At 44.5% G+C, this 24,474-nt stretch overlaps 1 protein-coding gene across 1 annotated transcript in view; it reads right to left on the bottom strand.

The window, feature by feature from the left end:
- Nucleotides 1–24,474, bottom strand: part of LOC127575302 (CUB and sushi domain-containing protein 1-like) — a 2,402,828-nt gene that overhangs the window by 521,280 nt on the left and 1,857,074 nt on the right. Inside the window, 3 exon segments of the mRNA XM_052025075.1 lie at nucleotides 15–209; nucleotides 4,758–4,945; nucleotides 6,535–6,673. Of these exon segments, the coding sequence (XP_051881035.1) occupies nucleotides 15–209; nucleotides 4,758–4,945; nucleotides 6,535–6,673 (522 nt within the window).

Below are 24,474 nucleotides of genomic sequence, written 5' to 3'. Positions count from 1 at the left end.
TACTTGTCCATTACCTTTGCAAGAAGGAAGAGCCCTGTTCCAGACTGGTTTCCCTTCATTCCCAATGACGCACATGATCGTAGCCAAGTTTGCCAATTTATAGCCATCGTCACAACGATACGTCACAGTGGAGCCGAGTTTGAAATCCAGGCCAATCCGTGTGCCGTTCATTATGTTCCCGGGGTCAAAGCAAGCTTCCCGTGGTTTCTCTGCAATAAAAATACCACCCAATGAGATGGGGAGACAAGCAAATTGTGAGAATACACATAAACTCTGCACCCAGCTATCAAATCTGGCTCCAGATTTCCAGCACCATTTCCTCTTTGACCTCTTACATTATTCCAACCAGCCCAATGTAAGTTGGAAGAGCAGCAGCCCATTATTACTGGGTGCCAAGTCAAATCAGAGGAATGACTCTCCCAATTGAGAACGGAGAACAGTGCAGCACAGGAACAGGCCCCTTGGCCCACGATGTACTAATTAAAAGCCAAACTAAACAAATACCTTCTACCTTCACAATGTTCATAGAACACTACAGCACAGTACATGCCCTTCAGCCCTCGATGTTGTGTCGACATTTTATCCTGCTCTAATATCTATCTAACCCTTCTCTCCCACATAGCCACATGAATCATAGAGAAATGGAGGGCTAAGAGTCCCTTAAATGTCCCTAATGTATCTGCCCCCACAGCCTCTGCCAGCAGTGCGTTCCACGCACCCACCACTCTCTGTGTAAAAAAAAACTTGCCTCTGACATCCCCCTTATACCTTCCTCCAATCACCTTAAAATTACGCCCCCTCGTGTTAGCCATTGTCACCCTGGGAAAAAGTCTCTGACTGTCCAATTGATTTGTGCCTCTATCAAGTCACCTCTCATCCTCCAAAGAGAAAAGAGATAAGCCCTAGCTCGCTCAACCTATCCTCCTAGGTTCATATCGTCCATTCTCTGCACATTCACGTGCCTATCCAAGCTTGCATCAGAACAGGCCAGTTCTCATGAAAGGTCATCAACCTGTAATCTTGACTGTTTTTCTCTCCACAGATGCTGCCTAACGTGTTGAGTATTTCCAGCCTTCTGTTTTAGAACATATTACAGCACCGTAGTGCAGCGGTTAGCGTAATGCTATTACAGCGCCAGTGACCCAGGTTCAATTCCGGCCACTGTCTGGAAGGAGTTTGTACGTTCTCCCTGTGTCTGCGTGGGTTTCCTCCGGGTGCTCCGGTTTCCTCCCACATTCCAAAGACGTACGGGTTAGGAAGTTGTGGGCGTGCTATGTTGGCGCTGGAAGCGTGGTGACACTTGCGGGCTGCCCCCAGAACACTCTACGCAAAAGATGCATTTCACTGTGTGTTTCGATTTACATGTGACTAATAAAGATATCTTATCTTACAGCATGGAACAGGCCCTTCGGCCCACAATGTTGTGCCAATCGTCTTAATTAGTAATCAAATGCCCAACTAAACTAATCCCTTCTGCCTAAATATCCACATCCTCACACTTCTCACACATTCAGGTGCCTATCTAAAAGCTTCTTGAACACCCGTATCGTATTTGCCTCCACCCCTGGCAGCACATTCCAGGCACCCACCACAGTGTAAAAATAAACTTGCCCTGCACATCTCCTCTGACCAGAGTTTTATAAAGCTGCAACATAACTTCCTGACTCTTGAACTCAGTGCCTTGACTAACAAAGACAAGCATGCCATATGCCTTCTTTACCACCTCATCAACCCGTGTAGCTACGTTCAAGGAGCTATGGGCTTAGACCCCAAGATCTCTCTGCTCATTAACACTTTTAAGAGTTTTGCCATTAACAGTGTACTGTTCCTTTACATTTGATCTCCCAAGGTGCAACACTTGACATTTGGCCGGGTTAAACTGCAGCTGCCAGTTCTCTGCCCATATCTGCAACTGATCTATATGCTGTGTCCTTTCCCGGTCACCACATCACCACCAATCTTCATATCATCTGCAAATTTACTAACCCACCCATGCAGCAGAGGTCCCAGTACAGATCCCTGAGGAACACCACTAGTCACAGACCTCCAGCTAGAATAAGTCCCATCAACCTCTACCCTGTCTTCTACAGGCAAGCCAGTTCGGAATCCAAACTGCCAACTCACTTGGATCCTATGCATCTTAATCTTCCAGATAAGCCTCCCATGAGGGACCTTGTCAAACGCCTTACTGAAATCCATGGAAATAACATTCACAGCTCTGCCTTCATCAATCACCCTCACCACCTTGTCAAAAATCTCAATCAAGTTCGTAAGACACAACTTGCCCTGCACAAAGCCATGCTGACTGTCCCTAATTAGGCTTTGGTATTTCAAATGCTCAAAAATACTATCCAAGAATCCTCTCCAGTCTATAGTTTCCAGGATTATCCCTATTTCCCTTCTTGAATAATGGAACAACATTAGTTACTCACCAGTGCTCCGGGACCTCGCCTGTATCTAGAGAGGACACGAAGATCTTGGTCAAGGCTCCAAGAACATATCCACCTTATTGCTCTTTAAAAGACCCAATACTACCTCCTTTATCTCAAAATGCTCTGGCATATTAGCCTGCTCCGCACTGATCTCCCCATCCTCCTTGTCCTTTGCTAAACTCAGGGAAGGGCTTAACACTCAAGTGACACAAATGAAATGCTACATCCCAAATGTCAGCACACTTGATTCAAGCTTGCTTGCCCCAAGTAGAGTGGTAAAGGTGGTGTACAGCATGCTTGCCTTCATCGGTTCAGGCACAGAGTACAATAAGTCAGGAAGTAATGTTGCAGCTGTCTAAAACTTTGGTTAGGCCACATTTGGAGTATTGCGTGCAGTTCTGGTTGCCACATTACAGGAAGGATGTGGGGGCTTTGGAGAGGGTGCAGAAGAGGTTCACCAGGACGCTGCCTGGATTAGAGGGCATGAGCTGCAAGGGGAGGTTGGACGAACGGGTTTTCTCTGGAGTGGTGGAGGCTGAGGGGAAACTTGACAAAGGTTTATAGAATTATGAGAGGCACAGATAGAGTGGACAGTCAGCGTCTTTATTCCAGGATGGAAACGTCAAATACTAGAGGGCATAACTTTAAGGTGAGAGGGGGCAAGTTCAAAAACATGTGAAGGACACTTTTTTTTAATTACACACAGAATGCCTGGAACCTGCTGCCAAGAGTGGTGGTGGAGGTAGATACAGTGCTGGTGCTTAAAAGGCATTTAGACAGACACATGAACATGCAGGGGATGGAGGGATATGGATCCTGTGCAGGCAGATAGATTCCGTTTAATTTCTAAACATGGTCAACACAGGCACTGTGGGCTGAAGGGTCTGTTCCTGTGCTGTTCTATGTCCTGACCAGAATCTTCTCATGCCCAGTTCTCAGTAAAAGTATTAGAAGGGCAAAGAAAACAGAAATACATGGTAGACCAGTCAATAATTGTACAAATGGAAATCTATGATGGAACTTTATGGTTTTCTCCCCCCCTAATTGGAAACACACCAGTGGATTTACTGTGCATTTTAAATGTCTACTTTCACTTCCAATTTACGGCATTTACCATTTCCCTTCTCGTGTATGCAAGAAGTAATTTGCTGTAAATATTAAAAGCCTAATTAGAATAATTCAAATACTGCTTATGAAGGAAATATAGTTATAAAAGTTTAAAAAGGGACACAGAGCATGGTGGGTATATCGAACGAGCTGCAAAGTAGGAGAGACCGATACAATGATAATGTTTAAAATATGTTTGGACGGGTTCATAGATAGGAAAGGTTTAGAGTGATTATAGGACAAATATCGGCAAATGGGATTAACTCAGGAAGGCATCTTGGTCATGATGGACCAGTTGGTCAAAGGTCTCGTTTCTATGCTGGGTAACTCTGTGACACTACAAGTTGCTTCTGATAGCTACCGAGGTACATTTGGGAGAATAATTAAACTCTTGTTATATTTTGTGCTGGTGTTACATTGAAACTTGTACATCTGTCACACGGGAAAGAAAACATACTTTCTCAAAGCTAATATTTATACCTTAAGACAACATTAAGGAAGTTCTGTTCAGAAGAGTTTCTGGAACTTTAAAAATCTTAATAAACAATATTCAATCTGGTAGTCAATGGCTTTTTTTTAAAACTGCAATTTGGTGATATAGAAATTAAGAGTTTTTCTTCAGCAAATCTAGAGAAACAAAGGACTGCAGATGCTGGAATCTAGATGAAAAACATGTTGATGCTGGAGGAACTCAGCAGGCCAGGCAGCATCCGTGGAGAAAAGCAGGCGGTCAACGTTTCGGGTCAGGACCCTTCTTCAGGACTGAAGATAGGATAAAGGGAAGCCCAATATATAGGAGGGAAAAGCAGAGCAGTGATAGGTGGACAGAAGAGGGGAGGTGGGGTGGGCACAGGGTGGTGATAGGTAGACGCAGGTAAGAGATGGTGATGGGCAGGTGCGGGGGAGGAGGGGAGAGCAGATCCACCGGGGGATGGGTCAAAGGGAAGGAGAGAGAGAGGGGAAAAAAGGGGTGAGGAAAGGGAAGAAGAGAAATTTTTTCCCTCCTATATAATCGGGCTTCCCCTTTTCCTATCTTCAGTCCTGAAGAAGGGTCCTGACGCAAAACGTTGACCGCCTGCTTTTCTCCACGGATGCTGCCTGGCCTGCTGAGTTCCTCCAGCGTCATTGTGTTTTTTCTCCCCCCCCCCCCATTTTCTTCAGCAAAACTTCCTCCAGTTGCAGCATCCAACAATACACCAACCATGAGGAATGTGGTACCTTTGTATTCGATGGCAAATCCAGTCATGCTGACAGAAGCATCACTACGAAACGCCAGGAAAAGACTGTCGCCGCTACTTTCTATCCTCTCAGGTGACTGTGATCCTTGAAAGCTGCCAATTAAGGGACTGTTGGAATCCTCCCCTTCATAGATATGAAGGAAATCATAGCTGGGCTCCATATGGAAACTAAAACAAGATGAAGATGGTCAAAAATGTGCAAGGCAGAAGTAGAAACACACAAGACTATAGACGCCGAGATCTGGAGCAAAACCTACCACCACTGGAGGAACTCAGCAGGTCGAGCAACATCTGTGAAGGCAGAGAGATGGTCAACGTTTGTGGAGACACTGTACGGTCTCGACCTGAAACGGCAACCATGCCTCTGCCTTCACGGATGCTGTTCGACCCCCTGAGTTCCTCCAGCAGTTTGTATTTTTGCATGGCAGATACGTTACCTACACTAAAAGTAAGGATTTTAACCATTCGGTTCTTGAACCAACCTGCACAATCCTAATCACTACCTCAGTATTGCAACACGTCAAAACCTGGGCCTCTGTACCTCCCTCTGTGACTGGATCCTCGACTTCCTTATTGGGAGACCACAGTCAGTGCGAATTGGTAATAACATCTTCTCCTCGCTGACAATCAACACAGGTGCACCTCAAGGATCCGTGCTTAGCCCACTGCTCTACTCTCTCGACACATACGACTATGTGGCCAGGCACAGCTCAAACGCTGTCTATAAATTCGCTGACACCACCGTTGTTGGCAGAATCTCAGATGGTGATGAGGAGGCGTACAGTGAGATATGTTGGCTGGTTGAGCAGTGTTGCAACAACCTCACACAACGTCAGCAAGTCCACAGAATTGATTGTGGACTTCAGGAAGGGGAAGTCGTGAGAACACACACCAGTCCTCATTGAGGGGTCAGGAGTGGAAAGGGTGAGCAGCTTTAAGTTCCTGGGTGCCAACATCTCTGGGCCCAACACATTGATGTAATTACGAAGGCGGCAAACCAGCAGCTCTACTTTGTTAGGAGTTTGAGGAGATTTGATATGTCACCAAAGATTCTTGCAAACTTCTACAGAGCATCCTGACAGGTTGCATCACCGCCTGGTATGGAGGCTCCAATACACAGGATCGCAAGAGGCTGCAGGGGGTTGTAGACTCAGCCAGCTCCATCACAGACACAACCCTCCCCACCATCGAGGACATCTTCAAGAGGTGGTGCCTCAAGAAGGTGGCATCCATCACCAAGGAACCTCACCATCCAGGACATGCCTACTTCTCATTACTACCATCGGGGAGGAGGTACAGGAGCCTGAAGACCCACACTCAAAGATTCAGAAACAGCTTCTTCCCCTCCGCCATCAGATTTCCGAATGGTCCATGAACCCAGCCTCATTATTCCTTTTTATTTTGCACTATTTTGAAATTTATAGTAATTTATGTCTTGCACTGCACTGCTGCCACAAACCAACAAATTTCAGTGATAATAAACCTGATTCTGACTGTGACAGTTTGCATTACAATAGTGTTTTTTTTTGTTCTAATTGTGTTCTTGTAAAATGTGTGTATAATTTATGTTTTTCTTGTGAATGCTGTTTATCTGATGCTCTGTGCCTGTGATACTGCTGCAAGTAAATTTTTCATTGCACCTGTGCACACATGGAATTGCAGATATGACAATAAACTTTGAATATGAAAGAGCAGCATTCAATTCTCTTGTAAACTGGGTCTATATAACTGCAAATGCGGCTTTTCTGGACACTTACCTTTTAAAGATGAGTGCTATGACGTAGTCTGGATTGACTTTAATTCTCCAGTCACATTCTTTCCCGTGAGGATAAGGCTGAGGGTAGTTGGGCGATAAAATGACACCTGCGGGACCCGTCACATTTCCTCCACAGGCAGCTGTCACAACGAGGGGAAAAAAATCCACAGAAAAATCAATGGGCTTCTTCTTACTCACATGAAAGAAACACAACATGGGGGTGAATGAAGTGTAGCCTGTTTACTTCCTCATAACAGAAAGCTATTCACTGTCCAAGACTAGCCAAAAAAAGGCTTTTAGTGCTGCCGCTCTGATAACAGAGGGGAAGGAATTACCTCAGGGCTTAATTTAAGTCAGCTGCATCTTTGTTTTCTCTTGTACTTTAATGTTGCAAGGATAATTACTTACATGCGCGACTTAAATGTTGTCACTTTAAACATTATTTCCTCACTTACAGGTGGCAGTGGGCACAGAAGCAATTACGATTGACACGAGCTGGCAAAAGCTGTGTCACTGGTGGTACCACACCAGTTACTGCTGGAACGGAGAGAATCACGGCATATGCCAAGGCACATAATGTGTTTCCCTTGGTCCATCAGCAGCCTAAACTGCACAGAAACCCTGAGTGCCCAGCATGTACAACCTACCTCACCTGGCTGCACATGCTGAAATCTAATCATCAACAAAATTTTCCCTGCCAACCAGACAGGTTTCTCAGCTGTGGTCTGCTGTCACAGCTCACTCTGTTCTCTGGGATGCAGTACCGATTCTCACCATGCACAATTCTGTTCTGGTACACTTTGTACATTCTGCCAGAAACAACAGCAATTTAAAATGTTAAAAAATGTTTAATTGCGGAAAAAAAACTTGCGTTTTGGACAAGTTTCCAAACATCTCTTTGGACTACAGCTCCACTTTATAAAAAAATTATTTAAAATTGAAATCAGAAAACAGAACTCAAATCCATCTGCTGCGTTTTTTTAAAAAACTATAGTTACACAAATTTTATAACTTTGTCCAATTTTAAAATATGCTGGCAGAATCAAAAAGATCAAACTCCAACTAAAATAAAAGATGTGTGTACTGAACTCATGAAGGAGGCTGACAAAAGATTTTTTTTCTTTCACGAAGAAGAAAAAACACGACGATGCTGGAGGAACTCAGCAGGCCAGGCAGCGTCCGTGGAGAAAAGCAGGCAGTCAACATTTCGGGTCAGGACCCTTCTTCAGGACTGAAGATAGGAAAAGGGGAAGCCCAATATATAGGATAATATATATCTTAGTATATATCCCTTAATGTCATTTACTGCATTCGGTGTTCTAAGTGTGGCCTTTTCTACATTGGTGACCAGGTGACTGTTTCGCAGGACACCTGTGCTCCGTCTGTAACCGCGATCTGCATCTCCCTGTTGCCGGTCGTTTCAACTCCCCCTCCCACACTATCACTGATATGTCAGTCCTCGGCCTCCTCCACTGCCGGGAGAATTCCAAGCGCAAACTGGAGGAACAGCACCTCATTTTCTGTCTTGGAACCTTGCAGCCTAACGGCATGAACATTGAATTCTCCCACTTTAGGTCATCCCCACCCCCCTTCCCCACACCCACCCCGCTTCTTCTCTTCTTCCCTCTCCTAGCCTTTTTTCCCTCTCTCTCCCTACCTATGCCCCATCCCCCGGTGGATCTGCTCTCCCCTCCTTCCCCACACCTGCCCATCACTATCTCTTCCCTGCATCTACCTATCCCCACCCTGTGCTCACCCCGCCTCCCCTCTTCTGTCCACCTATCACTGCTCTGCTTTTCCCTCCCATATATTGGGCTTTCCCCTTTTCCTATCTTCAGTCATGAAGAAGGGTCCTGACCCGAAACGTTGACCGCCTGCTTTTCTCCACGGATGCTGCCTGGCCTGCTGAGTTCCTCCAGCGTCGTCGTGTTTTTCTTCGTGAGAAAAAATTGTTTTATCGGCCTCCTTCATGATTTCAGTACACACATCTTTTAATCCAATTGCATCGGAAAGTTGCTGAAACTCCTGTCAGGTAGTGATCACCATTTTTAATAGCAAACACTTTCAACAGCAAATTTAAAGAAAGTCAGTAAAAATCGAGTGTAGGAATTTTAATCTTCGAGAATTAATGGATTGTGTAATATGTTACAAGGTGAAAAAGATGAATACATCCCTTCCTTACACCTAGACAAGATAACTACTCAACATGACAGAGGAAAGCAAAAAGGAATATTACAACTTAATGCAGCATCTTGAATTAAGGAGAGGAGTCAATGGTGCCAGCGAAATCTTGCTTCAGTTTGTGCCTCATATCCTGCCTTCATTTAGATGGGACATTTTTATCACAGCTCTGTTGGAAGATTGACTAGATTGGGTGCATGGTACTGGGTGTAAATATAATATTGGGTGACATGAAAATTTACTGTCTTCATCTGATTCTGTAGGTTAAAACCTAACGACGTATACTTCTAAGACCCTGAATCATCATTCTTATTTTTCTACATAAAGGCAATTTGCTTAGCATTATATACATTGGATATACAGCAGAGGAATAGGCCATTCGGCCGAGCCAGTCCATAACATAGAACACCACAGCACAGTACAGGCCCTTCGGCCCACAATGTTGTGCCGACATTTTATCCTGCTCTAAGATCTATCTAACCCTTCCCTCCCACATAGCCCCCCCCCATTTCTCTATTATTCATGTGTCTAAGAGTCTCTTGAATGTCCTTAATGTATCTGCCCCCACAACCTCTGCCGGCAGTGCGTTCCATGCACCCACCACTCTGTAAAAAAAAACTTACCCCTGACATCCCCCTTATACCTTCCTCCAATCACCTTAAAATTATGTCCCCTCGTGTTAGCCATTGTTGTCCTGGGAAAAAGTCTCCGACTGTCCACTTGATCTATGCCTCTTATCATCTTGTACACCTCTATCAAGTCACCTCTCATCCTCCTCCTCTCCAAAGAGAAAAGCCCTAGCTCACTCAACCTATCCCCATAAGACATGCTCTCCAATCCAGGCAACATCCTGGTAAATCTCCTTTGTACCCTCTCTAAAGCTTCCACATCCTTTCTATAATGAGGTGACCAGAACTGAACACAATACTCCAAGTGTGGTCTAACCAGAGTTCTACAGAGCTGCAACATCGCCTCACAGCTCTTGAACTCAATACCCCGACTAATGAAGGCCAACACTCCATACGCCTTCTTAACAACCCTATCGACCTGAGTGACAACCTTGAGGGATCTGTGGACATGGACCCCAAGATCCCTCTATTCCTCCACACTGCTGAGGGTCCTGCCATTAACCTTGTATTCTGCCTTCAAATTCAATCACCTAAAGTGTATCACTTTAATCTTATCCGGGTTGAACTCCATCTGCCACTTCTCAGCCCAGCTCTGCATCCTATCAATATCCTGTTGTAATCTACAGCAACCTTCTACACTATCCACAACACCACCAACCTTTGTATCATCAGCAAAATGGCATTTATGCTCACCTCGTCTCTTCTGGTCTTTCCTGATCCAAATCTAAGAGCAGAACCTCCAATTCTCTTTTTGTTCAAATGCCTACCCAGCCTCCCCTTATATGCAGCTACACTTTTGGCTTCAACCACTCTCTAAGGCAGCATTTTCACCAATTGTTTTTGGATTCTCGGCTGGATTTTTCGGTGATCTGCTCGCTACTGTTGGCCTCCGGTCAGATGGAATCATTCTCTTTGCATCCACTCTATGAAGAGAGAAACAAAGGACTGCAAGTGCTGGAATCTAGATGAAAAACACGATGATGCTGGAGGAACTCGGCAGGCCAGGCAGCATCCGTGGAGAAAAGCAGGCGGTCAACGTTTCGGGTCAGGACCCTCCTTCGGGACTGAAGATAGGAAAAGGGGAAGCCCGATATCTTGGAGGGAAAAGCAGAGCAGTGATAGATGGACACAAGAGGGGAGGCGGGGTGGGCACAGGGTGGTGATAGGTAGGTGCGGTGGAGGAGGGGAGAGCAGATCCACCGGGAACCCACTCTATGAAAACCTGACATCATTTTCATGACCTGCATTAGGTTCACCCCCAGCCGTCTCATCTCAATCTGTTCATTTTTCCTGACTTCTGTTTTCTCGCACCCGGAGGAAACCCACGCAGACACAGGGAGAACGTACAAACTCCTTACAGACAGCAGCTGGAATTGAACCCGGGTCGCCGGCGCTGTAATAGCTTTACGCTAACCGCTACACTACCGTGCCTGCCTATTGTATCCGCTTCCATCACCACCCTTTGCAGCCCATTCCAGGCCGCTGCCACCCAAAAATAAAACCTGCCCCACACATCTCCTTTAAACTTTTCCCCTCTCACCTTAAATTCATGGCCTCTAGTACGTGACATTGCCACCCTGGGAAAAGGATTCTGACTGTCTACCCCATCTGTGCCTCAAATTTTATGAACTACTATCGGGCTTGTGGTCGAATAAAGTCAGTTACAAGCCTCAGCTTAAGACCCACAAGAACACAAAGAAATAAAGCACAAAACTGGTTCTGTCAGGTGAAATTTCACTGATTGGGAAACCAGCTTGAGAACTTCCCTGTGCAATGAGTGCAGCGAATGTTTGGCCGGTGCTAGTCAACATTTAATAGCATTACCGTTTGCATAGCACTGATTTCACCCACTGCCAGTAGCGTTTCTGGAAGCAACCTATAACCTTCGAGGGCCACTCACAGAGAAATCAGGAACACATGGCACAGGGGCTGGGGAATTAGATGGTAATTACAGCATTTGCACTCACTTCATTGTCAAAGTCAACTTAATTGTCATCTGCACAAGTGCATGTATGCACAGGTGCAATGAAAAGCTTACTTGCAGCAGTATCACAGGCACAATTCACAAGTAAAACAAATTATAATTTTTACTTTATAAAAAAAAACAAAATCCATTTTAGTGCAAAGTGATCCCAGTGTTGCTAAACTGTAGTGATTTAGGGGTTTCTCAGTTAGTTCAAGAGCCGAATGGTTGAAGGGAAGTAGCTGTTCCTGAACCTGGTGGTGTGGGGACTTCAGGGTTCTGTACCTCCTGCCCGATGGTAGCCGCGACACACCATCCTCAATGGTCAGCACTATGGGAAAACAAGTGTTGACGCGGCGATCGGAGGTTCGATCCTGACCTCCGGAGCTGTCTGTGTGGAGTCTGCCCGTTCTCCTCGCAAGTTTCCCTGGGTGCTCCAGTTTCCTCCCACATCCTAGAAAATTCCAGTTCGGTCGATTAACTGGCCCCTGTAAAATTCCCCTTGTGTGTGGGTGAGTGGCAGAACCTGCAGGAGCTGATGAGAAGGTGGGGAGAATGGGGAGAAGGTGGGCAGCCACGGTAGTGTAGCGGTTAGCGTAACACTTTACAGCACCAGCAACCTGGGTTCAATTCCCGTCGCTGTCTGTAAGGAGTTTGTACGTTCTCCCCGTGTCTGCGTGGGTTTCCTCCGGGTGCTCCGGTTTCCTCCCACATTCCAAAAGACGTACAGGTTAGGAAGTTGTGGGCGTGCTACGTTAGTGCCGGAAGTGTGGCGACACTTGCGGGCTGCCCCCAGAACACTCGACGCAAAAAGATGCATTTCACTGTGTGTTTCGATGTACATGTGACTAATAAAGAAATCTTACTGAAAATAAAAATGGAATGTGTGAATGCGTGGTTGATGGTCAGAGCAGACTCAGTGAGTTGAAGGGCCCATCTCCGTACTGCAAGTCCCTGCGACCAAGTGAAACTCCCCTCACTGATCACAACCCCTTTGCCCACACCGCACTGAGCTGCATGCTGCAAACACTGACTCTCTGATGAACATGCAACTTGAAGCAGGTCTACAAAAGCCAGCTGATTTGATGGGGCCAGTTCATCACATGGTACATGCCCAGGCAAATAAGAGTACCGTGTCTCCCTCAGCTCCACTCCACTGTACTAAGGCAGTCTTGGGGAGAGCCCTTTCATCAGTGACTCGCCTTCACATCCATTAGCACTGCAATGGTGTGCAAGTTGCCAGCTCTGTATGAGATGTCCATAAGGGAATAGAACATAGAATTACAGCACAATTCAGGCCCTTTGGCCCACAAAGCTGTGCCGAACATGTCCCTACCCTAGAAATTACTAGGCTTACCCATAGCCCTCTATTTTACTCAGCTCCATATACCGATCTAACAGTCTCTTGAAAGACCCTATCGTATCCGCCTCCACCACCGTTTCCAGCAGTCCATTCCACGCACTCACCACTCTCCGAGTAAAAAACTTACCCCTGATATCTCCTCTATATCTACTCCCCAGCACCTTAAACCTATGTCCTCTCGTGGCCACCAATTCAGCCCTGGGAAAAGCCTCTGACTATCTACCCTATCAATACCTCTCATCATCTTATACACCTCTATCAGGTCCCCCCTCATCCTCCGTCTCTCCAAGGAGAAAAGGCCGAGTTCCCTCAACCTGCTTTCATAAGGCATGCTCCGCATTCCAGGCAGCATCCTTGTAAATCTCCTCTGCACCCCCTCTATGGCTTCCACATCTTTCCTGGCACAGTCCAGGCTGCAGGAGTACGTGCTGAGGGACGCACTGAAGCTCAGTGCGGCCAATGTTAAGGCTCCATGGGGAAGGACCACAGTCTGGGCTCCTCTTCCATCAGGTAGAAGATACAGGAGCCTGAGGGCACGTACCACCAGACTTAAGGACAGCTTCTACCCCACTGTGATAAGACTACTGAACAGTTCCCTTAGACAATGAGATGGACTCTGACCTCACGGTCTACCTTGTTGGGACATTGCACCTTAATGCACTGCACTTTCTCTGTAGCTGTGACACTTTACTCTGTACTGTTATTGTTTTTACCTGTACTACCTCAGTGCACTTTGTACTACCTCAATGTAACTGCACTGTGTAATGAATTGACCTGTACGATCGGTGTTCAAGACAAGTTCTTCACTGTACCTTGGCACGTGACAATAATAAACCAATACCTTCCCTTCTGCTACTGCACATGAAGGGCTGAGTCGGTGGGGGGGGGGGGGGGGGGGCAGGGGCAGTCCCTCGAACAATGAGAAGAGTGTACTGCCTCAGAGGGCCACGATTGGCATGGTACTGTTTTTGTTAGTTTCTCTTTTCAAAAAAGGCTTATGCGACTGAATGTAATGATCATGAACGTACAAGTTTTTCTGCACTGTTTCTTCCTTGTATCTTTTTATTAAGAATAAAGTTCATTTTTGAAATAAATCAATGGGAATCACACAAGCCCCGGATCTAGAACAAGATTCTATCTCCAAGTTGCCACGATAATGCTTGGGTGAATTTTGGCCCAATTTCACCGATATGAATGGGCACTGGTGAGACAGGTTTAGAGCAGAGATAAACAGGTGAAATAGAGTTTCAAAGCAATGCTGCAATTTATTGGAAGATACTGCAATCTGTTCTTCAGTGTTTTCCAGTTTCATTCCACAAGATGAGCACATTAAGATTTTTTTTCTTATTATGGTTAGCACTTGATTTGTTTATTTAGATTTATCACTGCAGGCAATTTGAAACTCTCAGCCCAGATCTGCAGTAACTCAGCGCAAAACAAATATCAAAGACAAGAGTTCTAATCAGCTTCTCTTTGATCACTCTTCTGAATCAAAATTGTGCCGTCCCTTACATCAAAGAGATTTCACAGATCCAAATGTATTTTTTCTTTAAGAAAATCTGTTGAACAAACAAATCTAAATGCAAATATTCTTTTTACTAATCCCATTTTCCTATATCTATAAAGTTTGGATTTAAAATGTTAGAAATATTCAGATTTATAGTAACAACTGTACACTCAGGTTGGCTTTGTATCCTAATTTGTTTGAAGTGTTGACATGAGAAAATCTACCTACCACCTCTCAGCTTCTGACACCTCCCTCCTCGCACCCTCCTGTTTTCCCCCCCTCACCTGAACTCACCCATCACCTGCGTGTGCTCCTCCCTCTCCCCTCTTCCTTTCCAGTCCTGATAAAGGGTCTCGACCTGAAACGTCGACTGTTTATTTCCCTCCATAGACGCTGCCTGGCCTGCTGAGTTCCTCCAGCACTTCTTGTGTTGACATGAGAAAATATATATTTTTAAAAATGGTCTTCTTTGCAGATATGCAAAACAATATTAAATTTGTTATACTCAAAAGGTGTGTTCAGTCTGTTGTAATAGTTTATGCTGGTTTAACGATATTTATTGGGTTTCATCGAGAAGTGTACAATCTTTTGACACAATGTTAAAAGTGCATGATTGATCTTCTGGACAGCATGGAAACAGGCCTTTCGGCCCATCGAGTCCCACCTATTCACACTAATCCCACATTCATCCCATTTTATTTTTCCCCAGATCCTCATCAACTCCCCCCACATCCTACCACTCACTTACACACTGGGGGCAATCCGTAGTGGCCAATTAACCTACCAACCTGAATGTCTTTAGAACGTGGGAGGAAACCGGGACACCTGGAGGAAACCTGCACAGTCACAGGGAAAATATGCAAACTCCACACAGATAGTACATAAGGTCAGGATTGAATCTGGGTCATTGCATTGTGAAGTGGCAGGTCTACCAGAGGTGGAAACACAATAGGGTTAGAGTGGAAGGGAACATTTTCTCCAGTATTAACTGGGCTCAGTTCAGTGTGAATGGACCCCAATTTTAAAGTGTGTCCAGGAGAGCTTTTTGAGTGTGTGATAGACCTACCAGAGAAAGGCAGTACTGGACCTAACCTCAGGGAACAGAGCCAGAATGTGTGCAAAGAAAACTCCAATGGCTGATGTCAACATTTTGGGAGGAACCAGATGGTTCAAGAACCATAAACAACGTGCGGGAGGAACTCAGCAGGTCGAGTAGCATCTGTCGGAGGAAAGGAATTGTCGAATTTCAGGTCAAAATCCCGCACGGTTGACAATTCCTGCCCCCCTCCCCCACAGGTGCTGCTCGACCCACTGAGTTCCTCCAGCAGATTGTGTGTTGCTCCAGATTCCAGCAGCTGCAGTCTCCTGTCTCTCTACTGGGGAGGAGGCACAGGAGCCTGAAGACCCACACTCCACATTTCAGGCTTTTCCCCCCTCGCTCTTCCCTTTTTGAATGGTCCAAGAACACTACCTCATTATTCTTTTGCATTATTTTTGTAACTTACAGTAATTTTTGTCTTGCACTGTACTGTTGCTGCAAAATAACACATTTCACAACATACGTCAGTGATAATAAACCTGATTCCAAGAACCATGGAAATGTTGATTATGGCAACATTGACTACAGCAACCAGTGCAGTACACCCATGGTGAGCTGGACTAGGTGCCAAAAGCAAGTGACTCTCTTCTGTAGAGCAGGCCAGGGATTGGCCCAGATCAAACTTGATTCAACCAGGTTTGCCCCACCTGGCATTCACACAGAAGGAAAGACACACTGCAGCACAAAACGTGAATGCGATTTAAAACAATGCATCCATTGTCCGAAAAGCTCTTAGAACATTACAGCACAGTACAGGCCCTTCAGCCCACAATGTTGTGCCGACATTTTATCCTGCTCTAAGATCTATCTAACCCTTCCCTCCCACATAGCTCTCTATTTTTCTATCATTCATGTGTCTATTTAAGAGTCTCTTAAACGTTCCTAATATATCTACTCCCACAACCTCTGCCGGCAGTGCGTTCCACACACCCACCACTCTCTGTGTAAAAAACTTACCCCTGACATCCCCCTTATACATTCCTCCAAACACCTTAAAATTATGCCCCCTCATGTTAGCCATTGTAGCCCTGGGAAAGTCTCTGATTGTCCACTCGATCTATGCCTCTTATCATCTTGTACACCTCTGTCAAGTCACCTCTCATTCTCCTCTGCTCCAAAGAGAAAAGCCCGAGCTCACTCAACCTATCCTCATAAGACATGCTCTCCAATCCAGGCAACATCCTGGTAAATCTCCTCTGCACCCTCTCTAAAGCTTCCACATCCTTCCTATAATGAGGTGACCAGAACTGAACACAAGTGTGGAGTAAGTGTGAGAGCTTGCCACCCAGTTTTATGAGGACAATCTCAATCCACAATTCAACAACAGCTCCACATTTTAACTTCCCTCTGTCACAACTTTGAATTTTCCACAAATGGAAGAAAAAAAATCACAAAATAAAACACTCCAAACCAAACATGCATACAGAATAATGCTCTGCTGTCATCTGTAGCCTTCTCACCTTTGAGCTTTCACTTTCACCTGGTTGAGTAGTGCCACAACAACAACCTCTCACTCAACGTCAGTAAAACTGAGAGCTGATAGTTGACTTCAGGAAGGGGAAGGAGGGCAAACATGCGCCAGTCTGCATTGTGGGATCGGCGGTGGAGAGGTTCAGCAGCTTTAAATTCCTGGGCGTGAACGTAATCGGATGACCTGTCCTGGACCCAGCATGTAGATGCAATCACAAGGAAGGCGCAACGGCATAGTTATTTTATGAAAGGGAGAGTCAGCTTGTCACTGAATGCTCTCACAAAGTTCTACAGATATACTGGCGAAAGTATCCTGACTGGTTGCATCACGGTCTGGCACGGCAATTTGAATGTGCAGGAATGCAAGAAGCTGCAGAGAGTAGTGGACTCAGCCCAATACATCATGAGCACATCCCTCCCCACCAACGGGAGTACCTACAGGCGGTGCTACCTCAAGAAGGCAACGTCCATCAGGGATCCCCACCATCCGGGCCATGCCATCTTTTTGTTACTACCATTGGGGAGGAGGTACAGGAGCCTGAAGACCCACACTCAACGATTTAGGAACAGCTTCTTCCCCTCCACCATCAGATTTCTGAATGGTCTATGAACTTTACCACGTTATTCCTCTTTTGTACTATTTACAACTTACAATAATTTGTCTTGTCCTGCTGCTGTAAAATAACAAATTTCATGACATATGTCAGTGATAATAAACCTGATTCTTATTATAATTGTGTTCTCTCTGTTTAATTTACATTTTCCTTGTGAATGCTGCTTATCTGATGTTATGTGTCTGTGATGCTGCTGCAGGTAAGTTTTTCATTGCACCTGTGCACACATGGACTTGTGCAGATGACAACGAACTTGACTCTGACTTAGAGCTAATTTTCACTGATGAAATAACAGAAGGGTGGGTGCAAGTTCTGTGACAGGTTGTGGTGAACAGAGTACCCACATTCATGGTGTGGGTGTTATGAAATGGCATTTAAAAAACAAACAGACTTGTTGCCCTTTGTATTTTGTGGCAATGTGTGTAGTTCCTGGAAAGTCCACAGCGTTGGAGGCTGAGGGGTGACCTGATAGAAGCAGACAATATGATGAGAGGCAAAGATAGGGGAGAGTCCTCTTTTCCCCGGGTGGGTGGAAATGTCAGAGTCGTAGAACACTGCAGCACAGAAACAGGCCCTTCATCCCATCTAGTCCATACTGACCTTATCTTCTGCCTAGTCCCAGCTGCTTGCACCCGGACCATATCCCTCCAAACCCCTCCCATCCATGTACCTATCCAAACTTCTCTTAAATGTTACAATTGAACTCGCACCCACCACTTCTGCTGGCAGCTCGTTCCACACTCGCTCCACCCTCTGAGTGAAGAAGTTCCCCCTCAAGTTCCCCTTAAATATGTCACCTTTCACCCTAAACCTATGTCCTCTAATTCTAGTCTCACCCAACCTGAGGGGGGAAAAGCCTGCATGTATTCACCCTGTCTATACCCCTCAATTTTGTATACCTCTATAAGATCTCCCCTCATTCTCTGCGCTCCAGGGAATAAAGTCATAACCTATTCAACCTTTCCCTATAACTCAGGTCCTCATGTCCTAGCAAGATCTTGTAAATTTTCTCTGCACTTTTTCATATTTTTTTGATATCTTTCCTGTAGGTAGGTGACCAGAACTGCACACAATACTCCAAACTTGGCCTCACCAACGTTGTGTACAACTTCAACATAACATCCCAACTCCCGTACTCAATACTCTGATTTACGAAGGCCAAAGTGTCAAAACCTCTCTTTACGGCCCTATCTACCCGTGACACCACTTTCAAGGAACTATGGATCTTTATTAGGTTTAAGGCGAGAGGGGGAGAAGTTTGAAGAGATATGTGAGCAAAGTTTTGGAGTGTGGTAGGTGCCTGGAACATATTGCCAGAGGAAGTGGTGGAAGCAGATACAACAGTAATGTTTCAGAGGCATTTAGACTGACACATGATCAGACAGGAAATACAAGGATGGACCACATACAGGCAGATGGAATTAGTTTAATTTGGCGTCGTAGTTGGCACAGACATCATGGGAAGAGGGAACAAACCACGTGTAGGGAGATGGAATTAATTAGGTTTGCATCATGGTCAGCACAGACATGGTGGGCTGAAGGGACTGTTCTTGTGCTGTATTGTTCGATGCATCTCAACAGCGAAGCCCAACTTCAATTCATGGTTTAGTCAGTAGTGCAGGTACTACCTGCTGGATGTACAAACATCTAGACACCAGGGCAACACCCCCCAGTCAACAATCAACGCAACTTCCTTTCATAATCTCCTTCCTTTATTTCTCCCTTTTACTGGGGCCCTTCCCAAATTTCTCCCGTCTATTTGCCCTCTCCTCTCGGTCTCCCATTATGCCACAACTCCCCCAATTACCCGAGCCCCAACAATTCTACCATTTCCAGTCACCTTCCCCCAGATCCAACTTACCTATGCTCCTAATGTGAGATACTTCACCAGTTCCCGAGGAGGAGGAGCAGGCAGCCCCAAGCTGGAACACTGCTCACACATCAATCCACAGGAGCGACTTAGCGCCACCCCCATGGCCTGTTTTCTGCCAATTTAGTGTCCACCACCAAACCCCCGCCCCCAACTGCTTTTGAAGGTTGACGGATCATCCAAGAGTTTCTGTCAGCCCAGCAGATACATCAGAGACTGTCTTTGAGTCTAAGACTTCAAGGTTATCTGTTGCATTGATGCATGGTAATGTGCAAATAATGTTCTAATAGTTTGCTTCTTAGATCATTCAAGTTCCATACTTAGAGAATACTGAAAAAAAAAGGAACTTTGAAATTGTTGCTTTTAACATTTGTACAACTTAAAAAGAGCAATCAGAATTACAGTGCTTGTACATCGACTCTCCATATCAAACACTTCAAAACACCTCTGTAATGTCTGTATTTTTAAAAATTTGTCACAGCTCATTGAGGTGATGGATTAGGTAGTAACACTGTGGTTACACATTATGTAAAAGTTGAATCAAAATGAGAAGTATAACACATAATTATAGTATTTAATTGAACCACCACTGCAGGATGCTGAATAATAAAGTCAAACCATGTTGTTATGTATTGTTCTGTTTGAAAGTACCCACAGTGCCTCAAAAGCAGCAGATTGAATTTGTGGTTGGTAGCAGTTAGCGTAACGCTATTACAGCGCTGGCGACCCGGGCTCAATCCCAGTCACTGTCTGTAAGGAGTTTGTACGTTCTCCCCGTGACTGCGTGGGTTTCCTCCGGGTGCTCTGGTTTCCTCCCACATTCCAAAGACGTATGGGTTAGGAAGTTGTGGGCGTGCTACGTTGGCACCGGAAGCGTGGCGACACTTGTGGGCTGCCCCCAGAACACTTTACACAAAAGATGTCTTTCATTGTGTGTTTCCATGTACATGTGACTAATAAAGAAATCTTGTCATGTCAAATGTTCAGACAAAAGATCTAACGTCCCATTTTTGTTAATTGCTTTTTTAAACCTTCTATGACTGACAGTTTTTAAAGAATGGGATAGATTGGGTATTACTTGTTTTCAGGATCTGTTTGTTGGAGGAAATTTCACAATGTTTGAACAATTGTCAATTGAATATAATTTGCCAAAAACTCACTTTTTTCGATATTTACATATTAGAGATTTTCTCCAGTCTCAAGTACATACTTTCCCTACAAGTCCTGATAAGAACTTAATGTAATTTTTAATTTGAAGACTTTTTATGATTGTTCAGTATCTAAGATCTATGGTGGGTTATCAGGAATGAATAAGGTTCCTTTAGACAAAATTGAAAATGCTTGGGAACATGATCTGCAGATTTCAATTTCTGAGGAAACTTGGAATCAATTTTTTTTTAAACTGGTTAATACTTCATTATATGTACGTCACTCCCTCCTTCAATTTAAAGTGGTCCATAGAGCTCACCTATCCAAAGACAAGTTATCGTGTTTCTATTCCGATATATCTCCTTATTGTGACAAATGCAGTAATGGAGAGGCTTCTTTAATTCATATGTTTTGGTCATGTCCGAGTCTGGAAAAATACCGGATAGAGGTATTTCAAACCTTTTCCGTGCTTTTTAAAATAAATTTTAAGCCAAATCCTTCAACTGCATTATTTGGGATTGTTGGAGAAAAAGATACAATTCTGGAGACTTCTGACTTATACATATTGGCCTTCATCTCTTATATCCAGGAGGGCTGTATTGTTTAAATGGAAGGAAATTACTTCCCCCACTCATGCTCAATGGTTACGGGATGTTGTGTCATATCTAAACTTAGAGAAGATCTGTTGCTCTATTTCTGGACCTATTCTGAACTTTCAAATATTATGGGGACCTTTTTTGAACTACTTTCAAAACCACTGATTTGGTGCTTAAAGTACAGATATTGGCCAATACTATTATGTCTTTAGGGTGTTTTTTGTTTTAAATCAAACAGCTTCGGTTTTGGTGTGGGTTAGTTTTTTTTTAAATATAATGAAATTATTCCAATTTATTAATACTGATTAGTTACCATTTTTGTTTATTAATATGAAGCATTGTGATTTCAAGTGTGATTCAATACAATCTATTTTCTAACATTGTTTTTCCCCTTTGTTTCATGTACTTTGTATTTTTTATTTGAAATTAATAAAAATATTGAAAAAGAAAAAAGATCTAACAACCTCTCGATGAAATACATGTGGGAAATGTGGGGGCAACAAGGTTTTAAGCCATTAAATAATCTCTGAAGTCAACATCTACCCGACATGGATGAATAGGGAACTCTGGTTATGCCGCATCTGGAGTGCTGCATTCAATTCTGGTCGCCCCATTACAGGAAGGTTGCGGAAGCTTTGGCGAGGATGCAGAAGAGGTTCACCAGGATGCTGCCTGGATTAGACGGCATGAGCTGTGGCGAGAGGTTGGGCAAACTTGGGTTGTTTTCTCTGCAGCGGCAGAGACAGAGGGGAGACCTGATAGAAGTTGATAAGATTATGAGAGGCACAAAGAGTAGACAGCTGGTATCTTTAGCCCAGGGTCAAACTGTCTAATACTAGAGGGTATGCATTTATGGTGAGAAGGGGTAAGTTCAAAGGAGATGTATGGGGCAAGTTTTTTCCCCCCTACACAGAGTGGTGGGTGCCCGGAATGCACTGCCAGGGGTGGTAGTGGAGGCAGATACAATAGAGGCATTAATGAGGCTCTTAGATGGGCACATGATTGTGAAGGGAATGGAGGGATATGGACGTGTCAGCAGAAGGGGCTTCGATTCCCATCGCTGTCTGTAAGGAATTTGTACGTTCTCCCCGTGTCTGCGTGGGTTTCCTCTGGGAGCCCGGGTTTCCTCCCACATTCCAAAGACGTACAGGTAGGTTAATTTGGGTTTAAAAAAAAATGGGTGGCATGGACTCGTTGGGCCAGAAGGCCCTGTTGCCATGCTGTAAATAAAAGTTAAAAAATTTAAAATTTAATTTAGTAGGCTTCTAGTTACTACTTTAATTAGTTTGGCACAACATTGTGGGCCAAAGGTCCTGTTCCTGCGTTGTACTGTTTGATGTTCTATGTATTTTTGTTTGTTTTAAATAGCTCCCTCTTTGTATTTAATTGAGGGAAATTAATAAGGTAGTTCACAGTATTTTATTAAGAAAGCTTTTATGCTCCTTTACACAAAATAAATCCAATATAAAATATTAGCTGCACACTGAGAAATGAGAGCACCTTCTCGGTTATTTTGTAGGTCTCCTTCAGGCAAGGTCAAATGGTCTTTCATGTATGTTATTGGTCAAATCTACCATTATTATCATTCCCATTGCAGCAAAAAACAAAGTTAAGCAAAGCTAGACAGCAGGGTTTTATCTTGTGTACAAACGTTTCTACATTCTTTCACAACCAAGAAAGTGGGCTAAGGAATGGCAAACTGAATTTAACTCAGATAAGTGTGAAGTGATGTAATTTGGGAAGTTAAACCAGGGCAGGACCAACAGAGTGAATGACAGGGCCCTGGGGAGAGTTGGAGAACAGAGAGACCTAGGGTTAGAAGTAGATAGTTCCCCGATATTGACTACACAGGTAGACAAGATGGTAAAGGTATCTGGCATGTTTGTCTTCATCAGCTGGGGCATTGAGTGCAAGAGTTGGGGTATCATGTTACAGCTGTACAAGACATTGGTGAGACTGCACCCGCCATCCTACAGGAAGGATGAGATTAAGCTGGAGAGTTTGCAAAAAAAAAGATTCACAATGTTACCGGGACTGGAGAGCTTGAGTTACAAGCAGTTGGGACTTTTTCCTCTGGAGCATAGGAGGCTGAGGGGTGACCTTAGAAGTTTACAAAATCATGAGGGGGCATAGATAAGGTGGATGGTCAGCCTTTTCCCTAGTTTAGGGGAATGTTAAACTGGAGGACACAGGTTTAAGGTGAGAGGGGAAAGATTTAAAATGGACTTGAGGCGCAACTTTTTCCACACAGAGGGTGGTGAGTTATATGGAACGAGCTGCCAGAGGAAGTGGTTGAGGAAGGTACAATGACAACATTTAAGAGGTACGTAGACAGGTACACGGATAGGAGAGGTTTAGAGGGATATGGGCCAAATGCAGGCAAATGGGACTAGCTCAGGAAGACACCTTGGTCAGCATGGATGAGTTGGGCTAAAGGGCCCGTTTCCATGCTGTACAGCTCCATGACAAGAATCTCATGGGAAAGTGGATAGGCATATTGTAATATGTTGGCAGGGCGATTGAAATTTCCATTCTCATACATGTAACTCACTGATAGAACCTAAAAGTTAAATATGTGGATTTGTCCTCTGGCCTAAATGCAAATCACCCAGATTTTATTGGTTCCGTACAGTAACACGGAAGGTACAAAAGCCTGAAAGCACGTACCATCAGGCTCAAGGACAGCTTCTATCCCACTGTGATAAGACTATTGAATGGTCCCCTAGTATGATAAAATGGATTCTTGACCTCACCATCTACCTCATTATGACCTTGCACCTTATTGTCTGCCTGCACTTTCTCTGTAACTGTAACACTTTATTCTGTATTCTGTTACTGTTTTACCCTGTACTACCTCAATGCACTGTACAATGAATTGATCTGTATGAACGGTATGCAAGACAGGTTTTCCCACACTGTACCTCAGTGCATGTGACAATAATAAACCAATTTAAGATTTCTCTATCAGTCACATGTACATCGAAACACAGCGAAATGCATCTTTTGCATAGAGTGTTCCGGGGCAGCCCGCAAGTGTCGCCACGCTTCTGGCGCCAACATAGCACGCCCACAACTTCCTAACCCATACGTCTTTGGAATGTGGGAGGAAACCGGAGCACCCAGAGGAAACCCACACAGACACGGGGAGAACATACAAACACCTTACAGACAGCAGCTGGAATTGAACCCAGGTCGCTGGCGCAGTAAAGCGTTACGCTAACTGCTACACTACCGTGTTGGAAGAGTACCAGCTGCATCAGATGACACGTCAGAAACAAAGGAGAAAAGAATTGGGTTTGAGGTTCTATCAGCAATCCAATTAAATTCATGCCAAAGTCCTCAAGTATAATAGCCGGGCTAGGGTTTGAGTTGGTGTTGGGCATAACATTCATGTCTGCTCATAGCAACATAGATGTAATCCAGGTATTGGAGGGAGCACTGACATGATCTACACTGCTTGAAGAAAAAAATGTGTGTTGTTAGAGACATTACTTATGTTG

This window comes from Pristis pectinata, chromosome 10, assembly GCF_009764475.1.
Source record: "Pristis pectinata isolate sPriPec2 chromosome 10, sPriPec2.1.pri, whole genome shotgun sequence".
Classification (NCBI taxonomy): Eukaryota; Metazoa; Chordata; class Chondrichthyes; order Rhinopristiformes; family Pristidae; genus Pristis; species Pristis pectinata.
The sequence above is the reverse complement of the archived record's forward strand: the minus strand, read 5'-3'. Positions and strand labels throughout refer to the sequence as shown.